The sequence below is a fragment of the Bidens hawaiensis genome, unplaced genomic scaffold, assembly GCF_021521415.1.
Source record: "Bidens hawaiensis isolate Kalapana, Puna unplaced genomic scaffold, B.hawaiensis_p1.1 tig00045541_1, whole genome shotgun sequence".
In the NCBI taxonomy this organism is placed as follows: Eukaryota; Viridiplantae; Streptophyta; class Magnoliopsida; order Asterales; family Asteraceae; genus Bidens; species Bidens hawaiensis.
In genome coordinates this window covers 126,953-141,106 of record NW_027498121.1, presented here as the reverse complement: position 1 = coordinate 141,106, position 14,154 = coordinate 126,953, and the positions used below count along the sequence as shown (strand labels likewise).

The window sequence follows — 14,154 nt, the reverse complement described above, 5'->3', positions numbered from 1 at the left end:
CATTTTTATGTATATTATTGGTTTTAAGTTTTCAAGTTGAAAAGTATATATAATATATGGTGAGTCTTGGACTCGGTATTTGAGTTGTTAAAAACCATTGTTTCATAGTTCTTTTAGTTCTTACTAGCAAGAGGTAATAACCAGTATATTCAGTTACAGATGTTATTGATTACGTAATACAATTCAACATCTCATCTTATTGAAAAACAATACCAATTTTTTAAAAAAGTTTTATATCTATTATTAGGAAATGTAAGTAACTCGTAATATGTATATCTACTCTAGGGAGTTCTATATTTCTCCATTTTTCCTCATTTTTGTTTCGCATGCTACATCACTTTTTCGCTTTCTATCTTTTCCTACTTTCTTCCCATTTTGTTTCAAACAGCGCAATATCATTCCATTTTGTCACAATTTTTCCCATTTTGATTTGTTTTAGAAAACAAAAACACGAATTATTTTTAAATCAAATTAATTTGAAACACTATGTAAAACCAAAATTAAAATCTCAATATTTTAAAATTAAATATTACAGTAAATTTAAATAAAGCAACAATTCAACAATTAAAATAAACTAGTAAGGGAAATGTCGTCCCAACGTTGTGTCATTTGACGCTTTAGGCTTAAAATTATCTCCAACATTGGCCCATAAAATGTAGAGTGGTCGGTTAAAATGAAAGTCATGTGTTTTTGTTGTTTCCGCATCTAATCTTCCCGATATTGGTTGGCCGTTGTTGCGGTTGTGTGTTTTGGCAAGGCTTTTAAAATTGTTTTCGGCTAGCCCATGATGTTGATTTCATTTTTTGAAACAACAAAAACACTAGAATGTTGATATAAAGATTTGAGAGAGTATGTGTAAAAGTTATATAAAGCTTGAGTGGTTTTATATTGAAATAAAAAATTGATAAACATATATTTCTTAATATAAAACGGTCTTCATATCTTTGGGAAACGAACAAATCCCATCCATAAGAAACCAACTAATGATTATACACCGTTTTGTGTAAGAAAAAAACCAGATTCATTGATGATGTTACTATTTATTCTCGCCTGAGTCGGGTTTTCCACGGGCTTCCCTGTTAAGTTAACAATAACGACTAGACTATTATTTTCGTAACCTTTTGAAAGTGGGCAAATTCAAAATTCAAAATTTGAAAATGAATATAATTATTATTCCAACCGTTACTTAATTTAAGAAGGTAACCCACTACTACTACTTATTATATGTACCTCTCTCACTTGGTCTCGCCTTTCTACGCTCCCTCTTATCATTTCATATCACACAGGTAATATTATTAGGGTTTCTTCAATTTCTTATTTTCTAATAATTCATTCATTCATTCAGTTTATTTAATTATTATTACTATCTCTAACATAACAGGATTGAAATCAAAGAAAAGAAATAATGGGTCAGATCCAGTATTCGGACAAGTACTTTGATGATACGTTTGAGTATAGGCATGTTGTTCTTCCTTCTGAAGTTGCCAAGCTTCTTCCTAAGAATCGTCTTCTTTCTGAGGTACTATTATTATTATATTATTATTGATTTCTGTTTCTAATTAGGGCGTCTAAATATCTTCGATTAATTGCTTAATTGATGGTTGTTAGGGTTTCATATGTGTGTAAATCAATCACTTAATCGCTCAATACAGAAGATATTTATTATTATTATTATTATTATTATTATTATTATTATTATTATTATTATTATTATTATGTGCATCTTTGATTACAAAAACAGTTTATTTATTCAATTTGTTGCAAAGTTATGTTAATAATTTTTTAGCTTTATTTGACAATAAACCCTAATCCCCAATTACTTGTTTCTATTATAGCGTTTGAAACATGAAACATGTTGTTATTATTATGTTTTACGATTGAATGCTAAATGTGTTAAAAGCAACAATTATGTTTATGATCTGTAATTCAGTATCCTACCGGAACACAATTTTCAATGTTTTTTGATATTGGTAACGTTCGGTTTCGGTATTAATTTTCAATGATATCGGAATCTGACCCCTTTAATTGGTATGGTATTTGGTTTATAATTTCACTCGTTTTCGGTATTGAAATTTTTCAATGCAGTACCGTTTTGATACTGATCTCATCCCAATGATTAACGATAAAACCGAGTTTGTATCTAAACATGTATGTAAATGATATTATTATATTTTATTGATTTGTAATATTGTTTGTATGTAGTCTGAGTGGCGTGCAATGGGAGTGCAACAGAGTCGAGGATGGGTGCACTATGCCATCCACAAGCCCGAGCCACACATCATGCTGTTCAGGAGGCCGCTCAACTATCAGCAGAACCAAGAGGCTCAGGCTCATCAGTCCCTGCGTGCTAAGTGATCTGGCTAATGCATGTTTCATTAATGTCTCATTTCATGTAGAAATTTATTATTATATGATAATCTTCTGATCTATGAATCTTGTTTTAGAATGTTATGTTGCAGCTGTGTTTGTTTGAATTTTAGTATTATCTTTGGTGCATCATGTGATTCAGTCGTGTTGATCATCGGATGATATAAAATTGTTTAGTTAACCTACAAAGTACAACCACCCTTCAAATGATTTTATAAAGTACTTGCAAAAATGTCGGAAATACTAAACGATATACAAAAACTTGAAAAATGTTATGATACATTGTCGCCTTTACTTGCTGATGCCAGTGTTGATATAATACACGACATTGCGATCTTTTTGTAAAACTATTGATGTGTTTTATATTAATCGAAATCCATAAAAATGAATACCAACTAATAATGACAATGGTACCTATGTTGTTGGACAATATTTATTTGGTTTGTCTTGGAATCAATATGGTAACGGCACTCTGTATTATAAAAAATGTTTTATTTGGAACACAACCCTGTTTTTAACAAACTTTTGAAGGTTCGACAAAACAAAAAACTTAATTACAATTTTGTGTTTGAATAAAATTGCTTTTTTAACCATTAATCAGGTTTACATAACAGTCATCCACGATTGTTAAAAAATAATGTGCCCCTGCAAGAGACGGATGTGTATACCTCGCCCGTATATCACAATGAATCAATTCAAAGCATTCCTGGCATTTAATAGAGGTTATTTGAAAGGGTGATCGGGCATGTTTAACCTCAACACACGAGTCACAATCCATAGTTTTAAAATGTAACATCCTACTTTCGGTTATATTAATAAAATAAAGTTCGTTTATTTTATAGCGGGTCGTTATCGGTTTAGTTGAATAGAATACGAGATGGACTTGTGTTGGATAAATGGATATGGGTTATGGACTTGGGTTATGGAGGAATGAAGGAAAGACCATGGGCTTAAGCTCATGATCAAAAATATATATACCCTTAATCCTCCATTTAATTCATTTACACATATCCCTTACACCATCCAAAACACACACTTAAGATTCTCTCTCTAGTTCTCTCTCTCTAAACCGATATCAAGAAGGAAACCGAGAACCGACCCGAGGTAATGATAGTATTATATTGTATGAGCTTAACCCGTTAGATATAGTTGCGAAACGACGAGCCGACACCGTTTAACCGTTTAAATCACGAGATCCGGGTGGAATCGGGTATAAACCGAACCTATGATGAGCTTAGGGATCACCCTAGCTCAGATCTGGATCGAACGGGGCGAAAAACGGCAAAAAACGAGTTAAAACTCGTTTTTCCGGTGAGTTCGCGTATTTCCGGCCGCTTTCCGGCAATGGCGGCGCCGGAAAAGTTAATACGAGGTTACGGGTGTCAGGGAATGTTCTGACATCCCCTGACCTAACCCTAGTTCGCTAGGGAGTAATTGACGAATTAGAAGCGATTCGCTAGCTGATTCGTCTAAGGGAATATAACGAACTAGCTTTGATTCGTGTACTAATTCGTTAAAGAAAGACGGACGAACTAGCTTCAGTTCGTTAAGTCCAATTCGTATGTCGACCAGTTCGTTATAAGGTTTAATTCGTTATGAGGACTGGTTCGCCAAGAAGACCAATTCGTTAAGCAGACCAAACGAATATGGACCAATTCGCTAAAAAGGCCAATTCGTTATGAAGTAACAAATTAGCCAGTTCGTTATGAAGGACAGAAGTAACGAATGAACACCAATTCGCTAAAGAGCATCTTAACGAATCAGAACTTTGAAAGAATGACAGAACAATCCCTGGACTTAGAGAAAAATGATTTAATTACAAATAAACCCTTGAACTTTTAAATAGCATATTATTCAATGATTCAAAATGCTAATGGAAAATGCGATAAGACAGTTAATGAAAATAAAATTTTTCCAAGCTGACCTGGCAGCTTAACCCCAGGCCCCTTGGACCCCGCTAGGGGCTGCCGCCCCTAGAACCCCGCTGCCAGGGGCACTGCCCCCGGACCCCCGTTCGTTGAGGGTAATGATTAAACTAGAAAGGCGATATGTGTAGTGATAGTTTACTGAAACGTATAATTATTATACAGTTAGTCGTGCACAGCTCAAGAAGGGAATAACCGTAAACGGTGAACGCAACCGCATTGAGGTGAGTTTCTAGCCCCACTTCCTTGTTATGTTTTCGGGGCTGTGTGCATACTCGATGTGATAGTTAATATACTTATCTTAAGTGGTAAGTGTATGCCTTGTATGATGATTGTTTGACGACGCGTGAACGATCTTCGGATATTGCAAGTACCGTCAGGTGGTAGTTAAGATATGATTGATAAGTATGATGAAAGATATGATGTATGTATGAATATATGATGTATGCATAATGTATGTATGTTATGATGATGGTACGTGAACGCTCTTCGAAGATTGCACGTATTGTCAAGGAAAGTATGTATGAACAGGTACGGTACAGTTACACGAAACAAAGGGACCGGACCCTAATAATATCTGTGATGTTAGGGACCAGACCCTAATAATATATGTGATGTTAGGGACCAGACCCTTATAATATCTGTGATGTTAGGGACCAGACCCTTATAATATCTGTGATGTTAGGGACCAGACCCTTATAATATCTGTTATGTTAGGGACCAGACCCTTATAATATCTGTGAGGTTATAGGGCGAAAGGCTCTTTAAAACGTATGATTATGTATGTAAAGGAAGTATGAAGGTAAGAATGAAAGTATATGCACTTACGTGCGTATGTAAGAAAGTTAAGATGTTAAGTATGAAATGTAAGAAGGTATTGTATGATTATGTGATTAACTAGAACTCACTCAGCGTAGCTGACTTTTAGTATGCACGCAGGTGAGTAGGATGAGGCAGCTCGCTTGAGGAGACACGTGGCACTGAATAAGGGGCTGGCATCGGAAGACTCAAGACGTTTAAGTTTAATGTTTTGTTTATTTTGAAAGACAAGATGTTGTTTTAAGACAAGAGGTGTTTTGTTATGAAATGTTTTATGAAAGCTTTTATATTCCGCGAATGTTTTAATTAACTCTGATATTTAGAACTGCGTTTATGAGTAAATCCAACACGAAAGTAGGGCTACCGGTAACGAGACCTTACATAAAAGAAACATTCTTAACAGAATCAAAACGAGAAAGTTTGTTACTAGAAGTACGACCTAGTCTTGTGTCCACATATCGATCATTGACATCATTGCCTTCCTTTTATTCTCTACCATCTCGATCTGATGTGGTCCGCGTTTGCATTTACCCATTCCAATCAATTCCCTCGAACGCAAGTCTTGCCTGTAGCAAAACTCAGGGAAAAATGTTTCGGGGCATTATTGGTCGTTTGCCAAGATCCCATTTAAACTTTGGTACATGTAAGACCCATTTTTAGTGGTTCTGTTTGGCAAACAAGAGTTTCCCCTACGTTCAAAGGGTATAGAATCACCCTTCGGTATCATAACAGGAGACTCATGAATGGATATCGTTTTACCTTCTAGCCATTCGGCTTGGTGTGTTACATGTTCGGCACAAACCGAATCAATTATCCATTCATCACCTTGATTACCTTTAACCGCCATGTTGGCTTTTGGTGGTGGCTCATCCCCATCTCTCTTACCTACAAAGTGGCTCAAGAGTGTATGATATTGTTCGGTGTTCAAGCCGGGTATTGCCAGAAAACTTTGCATCGGTTTACTACTTTCGGAAGCATGAGTATAGGTTGGCGATCGAGTTGGTGTCGGCATGGGTTTCTTCTTTTTTTTTCTTTCCATCGGCCATGGTTGTTGATCAGAGTAGGGCAATAGTTTTTATTTGGTCTTTTTTTTTTGGGTTTGTTTTCTTTGAGCGATTTAGGATATTCGCCCTGATACCATGTAAATTTTGGTATCAATAATAATTTTGCCTATTGATTTCTCGCATGAAAGTTACAGGTCTTAAAAGAAAGGATTGCAATATTAGCTCCACTAAAGTAGCACTATACAAAGAAATGAGTAAATTGATATTAAGGCGTTATAAAAAAGATATGACCAAATAAAGTCAAAAGGAAGAGTAGGTAATAAGCCGGAAATTTATAAATGAAACCAGTTAGGTCATCCGTAATGGATGGTGTTATGATGGTTTTTGAGGCCAAAACGTTGGCCCACACCGCTCCCATGGTTGTTTGTCTTCTAGAGATGTATGTTTTGAATACGATCCACGTCGTCCAAGTGGTCCTTTAAGCAAATTTGCGTTTCCATTTTTTCCAACGCTGTAAAAAAGGTTTCTAACTTGTTTTATATGAATAGGTTGCAAACCGACGGTTCCAATACTACTAATTCAAACCCGGTTCGGTTTACTGGGTTTTCATCTCTAGGTGATAGATCGAAAACGGACCACCCTGAGAGTACGGGTCAAAACGGGTTAATTTTGCCGGATTGTAAATACCCCATTTCACTTGTTTTTTATAGCTTGTTAGAATTGAAACATTAATTAATTATTTTGTTATCATAATTCATACATAAGATAAATATGAATAGTTACTGCCATAAAAGTTTCTTTTTCTTTTTTTTTAAAAAAATTTATTAATTTCCTTTTGGTTTTTATTTGAATTATTTTGAAGTTTGATTAGGTGATTGTGTGGTCTCGTGGTTGTTTTTTAGTCTCTTAGGGTGGCGGGAGTGGACAATTGGACATCCCAGTACTTCGGTTCATTATGACTAACGAGTGAGTATTGATTATTTGTTTACATTTCTATTTTATTCTTTCACAATTTTTACTCAATGGTAAATTGGTAATGTAGTAACGACTAACGAGGTTTATAATGGAAAACACGTGGGGCCACCATTTATTTTGACTGTTGCCGAACATTATGACGATACATGAAGTTCAAACATTTCTAATATTATAAATATGTTAAATAAATTGTAATTTTTTTTTGAACGGCCAATCAAACTTTTATTATAAACAAATCGTTACAAGCAAGACACTATCAACGACCAAAACACAAGGAACAACCCCAAAAAAGAAACACCACAACCAACCCAACACAAATAAAACAAAAGGGACTCGAACACTCTTACAATCTGAAATTAAAACCACGCCATTGCTCCCACGTGAGACTCGTATTCTTTCCCCGGTTCTTTACCCACATAAAACTAAGCACCTTAATCTCACCAACCACATTAGTAAGGTTAATCGGTTTACCCTCAAAAACTAAAGCATTACGCGAACGCCAAATGCACCAAATTGTTGTCATGCACACCGCATTAAAAGTTTTTGCTTTTGTTTTTGGGAAATGGAGGAACCTGTGTAAACCCAACAAATCTTTGACCGAAAAAGCGAAAATAGAGGGAACCTTACACCACGAAGATATTGCACTCCATAATGTTTGAGCGAACACACACGAGATCATCAAGTGCTCCGCCGACTCCAACTCGTCTTCACAAATCGGGCACACCGCCGTTCTCACCGAAATGCCTCTTTTAACAAGCTCAAACAAAACCGGGATCTTATTCATTTCCGCGCTCCACGCATGAATACCGACCTTATTTGGCACCCAATTATTCCATTCCATCACATAATTTCCATTGGGTGGTTTAATATCATCAAGCACTTTTTTTAGATCCCTCACCGAGAAACCATCACCAAATGGTCAGGCCCCCCCCACCCAACACCACCTGTTGACAATATTGCAACAAAAGTCTTAACTCACCCACTTCATTAACCCCAACAGGTTTGTCTGCACCATCCCCATCTACCACAAATTTCCCCCTCATACATCAGAAGCCTATCACATACCAAACAACCTTCACTTTTGTAGTCTCAAATGCAAACAATAATGGAAATTTCTCAAAGAATGGCATATCACCCCACCAACAGTCAATCCAAACAATGCAACAAATATCATCAAATATACACATGATTTAGGTTTATCATCAACCTTCACTTCACCACCCAAAACTGCATAACTTCAACAATGTAAGCTTTATCTAACATAACATAACTTCAGATTCTCATATTATACCAACTCACACAAGTTAGCAAACACCTACATTTCATGAATTACATACCAAGTTCCCTTCAAAAGTCAACAACAATAGTATAACTAAAAGTAAGATTTATATAATTAAGATTTATATAGCTAAGATTTATATATTTGAATTCTTCTAAGATCACCTTCAATCCTCACCCCTTGCACTCTTCTCTTCGCCCTCAAGAAGTTTTCCCCCGGCCGTTGAATCCTTCTCTTCACCCTCAAGAACTTTTTCCTCACCCGTTGCATCCTTCTCTTCACCTTTTAGAAGCCTTTGAGACGGAAGCATTTTCAATAGTTTTAAGCTCCAAGTGGCTGCAACCGCATTGATGAATGGAACAAACAGTGAAAGCGCAACACCGCGGGTGACCCCCAACTTCAACAGCGGAATCAGCTTGGTAACCCAGTCTAACACGTTAATGTCACCGTGGTGCAGGTCCTTCAAAGTCTTCTTTGTCAGATACGCCTCCAAGTACTCTCGATCCAGAAACGCATCAATGCCACCAAGGAACTGTTTAAAAACATAATTATAGATCATTCAAAATGGTAAAAGGTAATCAATAAAACAACCGGTATACTTAAAACAATAACTAAAACATACGGTCTTGTTGCGGGCAATTCTTGCCATTGTTTCCTCAGCAACTTTTATGACCTCCAAATTCTCCTGATAAGGAGACTTTTTCCCACTTGGTTCATCAACTGGGACCTACATTCATACAAATATAAAATGTTTTAAAAAGCATTTTGAATGCAAAACATCTTATGGTTCCTAGAGTTGGAGCTTTTGTTGCGATGATGGATGTTTTAAACAAGAACATGTAACTTTAATATTTTGTATGTTGTATACATCATACATATAATGATTTCCCATAAGAAAATAAGCTCATTTAATTGGTTTTCTTCATATTAATTGCTTTAGGATGGCTAAAGCGCTTCAGGTCTATATCGAGAACGACAAACCATTTTTCGGCATTTCTCTTTGTCTACAACAACTCTTTTGACTTTTGAGTCAAGTGAAGAAAACGTGTGCCTGGTGATCATTCACTATTTTATGTTATATTAATAAAGCGAGTATTATCGTAATCATTTTTATTTATACTATTCACTTGACAAAAATAGAATTAATGACCTACATTTTATCACCTCTGAAGCTATATATAACTATAACACATTACACTGATGCAATTCTAATTTTTAACTTTGTTTAGGTACTTGACGACCATGGGCGAAGCTTCTTTAGGGCCCGGGGTGGTCTAGGCCCCTTGTTTTTTTCGCAGTAGTGTAAATTGACTTTAGAATCTCAAAATTGGTGACAAATCAGATTAAAACTCTACACGAATAGGAGTTGGTTCTAAAAAATAGCAAATTATTTCCATGACAGCTTTTAGAAGTAAAACACATATACATTCGGCATTTTAAGTTTCAAACCAGAAAAGAATAACTTTTTAGTCAAAGCAGCAAACCTTGATTTACAGCAATGACCCCCTTTTTTTTCAAGGTTATCGAGAGTCTCCCATATCCGATGACGACCAATCAACGCGCATGGGCAACTATGAATAACCAACAATATAGATACCCGGTTTGAACGACTGCCACCTGACACCCAAAAATGACTATCAACCGAAGACCTTTTGAAGACCAAGAATAAAAGTAATCTTTTGTAATGTCTTTTTTATCTAAGTATTTTCCTTAATCGGTATTCCTACAAGAGTGCATTTTTTTTCTATGTATTTTTGAAACTTTTAATTATAAAAACGTATTTTTATGTATTTTAGTGTTTTGGAATTTGTTTCACAATCAAACAACACATTTTATTTCATAACTTCACACTGACGAAAGAGTGAACAACTAACATTATTAAAAAAATAACAAGTTTCAAAGAGGTCGTCATTTTTGTCTCAGATTAGTTGGACTTGGGGCGGATTCCGGATCCCGAGGATTCTCTTTCATTCTTTACTTTTTTTTTTGCCGGGCAAGTCTTGTTCATATGACTTCTTTGAGTTGAATTGGCTGTGGCTTTGAGAAACACGTTGCAGTATTTGGAACGAGCGCATTTGTTGTCGTTGGACATCTAACACATGTCATAGAGTTTGAAAGATCTAGGGCTCTCGTGGTATCGATTATTATAAGTTCATAACTATGTCATTGTGGTTGACCATTGGGTTTTTAACTTTGTAACATGAAAACTTGAGAGTTACGATTGGTATCACAGTTGAGAGTGTTTGAGAGAAATGAAGTAGGTGTAATAAAATCTAAACATCCAATATATATTTTAGGGGGGGGGGGGGGTGGTTAAAATGGTCCAAAACTAATTTAGAAAACGGTTTTAAACTGTTATAAATGGTTAGAAATCGGTTTGTTGCACGTGTTCATGCATTATTTAAATTTCAAAACCGGATTGAAACAGATTTTGCTAAAATCGGTTTCAAACCTATACTGATTGGTTTCATTTATAAATTTCCGGCTTATTACCTGCTCTTCCTTTTTACTTTATTTGTCTGTTTATGATGTCTGTGAGTCAATTACAATTTATTTAACATATTTATAATATTATGTGTTTGAAATTCATGGTATACTCATAATATTCGGCAACATTCAAGATAAGTGGTGGCCCCACTTGTTTTCCATTATAAACCTAGTTAGTCGTTACTACATTACCGATTTACCACTGGGTCAAAGATGTGAAACATTAGACTTGCATAGGTGACCAAAAATTAGGAACAAAAATGACACTTTACTCAAAATGAAAACATAATGTATTTATACATGAAAATGATATATTTAGGTCAAACATGTTGTGTTCAGTTCAACATACGAATATGTGGATCGTGTTTGAGCTCACTTGTCACGATTTTCGGGTCAGGTTCGTATCAAATTTCCAAGTTCATGTAGGGGTGCAAACGACCCTCGCCCGAGCTCGAGCAGGCTCGAGCTCGGTTCGTTTAACTTACATAGAGCTCAAGCTCGGCTCGTTTCGAGCTCTATTTCCAAAGCTCGGGCTCGGCTCGTTTACCATTTATAAGTTATTTTTTTAAATAATATATTTTTGATATTATAAATATATATATATATTAACAATTATTAAATATATATTTCAAAAAATTATATAAATGACAGGCTCGTTTAGGCTAGCAAGCCGGCTCAAGCTCGGGCTCGGGCTCGGGCTCGGTTATTAAACGAGCTTACTTTTAGACTCGGGCTCGATTAACCTCGGCTCGTTCGAGCTTTTTGACGAGCCGATCTAAAGTAACCCGCGAACAGCTCGGGTCATTTGAACCCCTAAGTTCATGTCATGTTTTGTTTTTAAATTTTTCATGTCACGTTTTGTTTTTAAATTTTTAAACTGAGTATAGTACATATGTAATTAATATCGGGTCAAGTAGAGCACCGACTATACCTGAAGTTTGACTCGGTTTATATCAGATGGATACACACACGCATACACACCAAAAACAACATAGTTGCCGGTTCATTGCTACTTAAACCAATATCTGCTTTGCTTGGAATCAGGTATTTATTATTTCACTTTTGATTTGTTTAAATCAATTTGTTTGGACTTCTGATTGATCATGTTATTATTAAATAAACATCTTCACCAACTGATATCTGATTGATAATAAATTCTAGGGTTTTGCTTTGCCACATTATTTGGGGCAAACTGATATCTGATTGATAATAAATTATGTACACGCCAAACACGACATCAGACGCATAAACCGTGTCGGTACCCGCATTATCCAGCCTGCTGTTACCAGTGCCGGTACGCCCAAAACCCGGCCCGGTGTTGGCACACGTGTAAATTTTTATTAATTATCTTCTTAAATGATTTGTGCATTTATTTTAATCCAACCTTTTCCGACTTTTCCCGTTTGCCAGTCCTATATGATTCTGGATTTGTTACATTTGTAGATGAATTCTGATGATCTATGCAGTCAATATCGATGTTATCTTGGTTATCGGTCCTCATGTGAAATATTGGTATCGATAATAGCGGCGATATTGACCGGTATTTCACCGATATTTTACCAATATTTTACCGACATTCCCGATATCAGTGTTTTGAGTCTTAGTTTTCAACTCTTAGTGTTTAATGATAGTTTTTTGAGTTTAATTTATTAATAGTAGGAGAGTATGCTGAATTGTTAGCGTTAAAAGTGCTATATATATGATATAAATTCCGCATGATATTAAAATTACCAATATCCCGCCACGATAACCGATATCTCAGATATCGGTCCTCGATCAATATCCAATATTTTTCCGCATTAACTGTTTAGCGATGATTAGTATGTTATTAACCAACATCCTTTTGTTGTTATGCAGATTATCCTTTTCATATTCCCGTGTTTAGAAATCTTCATGTCGAGAAAACGTAACGTCATCATTGCCGCCGGCTTGCTAGCTTTTGCAAGCGCGGGTTTAGCATTCCCCTTTTACATGGCGTAAGTGGATAATTCTTCATTGTTAGCCGTTATTTTAGTCGGTTCGTGTTATCTTTTCTTGAAATGGTAGTTATATGTTGAATTCAGGACTAGGTCGTCAAAGACACCCCTTATTGATTCATCAAAACCACTGCCACCTCAAGCAACTTTTCGGGGACCTTATATCAATACCGGATCGCGTGATGCGGGTCCCGATTATCAAACTTACTCTAAGAAATAATCTTTAGGTGCTCTTTTTTATATGCATTGTTATGTATTTACTGAACTATTCTGAAAACAGTGTAGTTTGTCGGTAGATGTATCCACAATATTATAATAATGCCTGAAAACTGAAATGAATTTGGTCATGTGGGTGTTTTTTGTTACGGTCCGAGTTATGTTGGCTTGAATTGCTTTATGTTCAATTCTGTTTCAGTATAATATGATCAACTAGTTGTAAAAATATGATTTATAGATGTTTTGTATTTCAATTAATATTTGGTTGTTTTTGTAAACTGATTTGAGGATTTGTGCAGTAAAAGTAGGTTAACCCTTTTGATATCTCGTAGTCTCATACACGGTTCCATTTTAGCTAACATTTTTAGTTAACTGTTTGACCCGTCAGCGATAAAGCTTAGTGTGAACTCGTTGATAACTAAATAGGTCAAATTTGTAACTTACTAACTTCCATCAAAGATCATATCCTATACAATTTGACCTCGATTGAAGAAACTTTTACCAATGGTGCTTTGTAGCTGCGTGATGCCCGCCACACAGAATCACTGCCCTTTGATATCACATATCCGGAAACAAGAAGCTTCAACCAATGGTGTTTCGAGAGATTAATAGACCATTCAGCAGGGTGTTCAGTCGCAGTTTGTTACAGCCAGTTGTGACAAACTTCTTAGCCAAGTTGTCAACTGCAGTTGCATAAAACAACAAAGCAGCTCATTGGTTGTTAAAATCTGTCAAGGGAGGTGAGGTTAAAGGTAGCCTGAGACGACGGTGACAGTATGATTGGTGGCGGTGTTAGCAGTTTCTGGAGAAGAAAATGATTGGTTTTGTCAAACTGTATTTTTGTGATAATAACTAGAAGACACAAGAGGTATGCTTGAAAGTCAAAAACTTGTTAAAAGATTGTACAGCTATAAGGTGGATGATAAATCCAGTTTGCCACATCAACTTCCACCTCAGTCTTGCCGGCTTCCGTCCCATGCTTTGTTGAGCTCACTCCATCCACCCTAACTATGGTTTGGAATATGAAACCAGCCAAATTGGGTGGGTCGGCTAGACCAATAAGTTTTACTAATTTGACAGTTTTAATGTCGATTAAACCGTATTTT

The 14,154-nt window shown here is 35.9% G+C and overlaps 2 protein-coding genes and 1 long non-coding RNA gene across 4 annotated transcripts; 2 read left to right on the top strand and 1 right to left on the bottom strand.

Annotated features, from left to right (window-relative positions):
* The first annotated feature begins 1,358 nt into the window (after positions 1–1,358).
* Positions 1,359–2,525, top strand: LOC143595819 (cyclin-dependent kinases regulatory subunit 2-like). Its single transcript, XM_077074746.1, has 2 exons — positions 1,359–1,519; positions 2,203–2,525. The coding sequence occupies exons 1-2, from the start codon at positions 1,406–1,408 to the stop codon at positions 2,353–2,355; spliced, it is 267 nt and encodes an 88-aa protein (XP_076930861.1). The 5' UTR covers positions 1,359–1,405; the 3' UTR covers positions 2,356–2,525.
* Positions 2,526–7,433: 4,908 nt separating this feature from the next.
* LOC143595823 (uncharacterized) lies at positions 7,434–7,931 on the bottom strand. Its single transcript, XM_077074748.1, has one exon. The coding sequence runs from the start codon at positions 7,929–7,931 to the stop codon at positions 7,434–7,436; it is 498 nt and encodes a 165-aa protein (XP_076930863.1).
* Positions 7,932–11,778: 3,847 nt separating this feature from the next.
* On the top strand, positions 11,779–13,176 carry LOC143595818 (uncharacterized). Of its 2 annotated transcripts, XR_013146595.1 has the most exons (4): positions 11,839–11,900; positions 12,018–12,150; positions 12,714–12,832; positions 12,920–13,176. It is a non-coding gene; the product is annotated as an uncharacterized LOC143595818 (long non-coding RNA). The 2 variants fall into 2 exon arrangements; XR_013146594.1 differs by lacking the exon at positions 12,018–12,150 and having other exon boundaries at positions 11,779–11,900.
* The last annotated feature ends 978 nt before the right edge of the window (positions 13,177–14,154 follow it).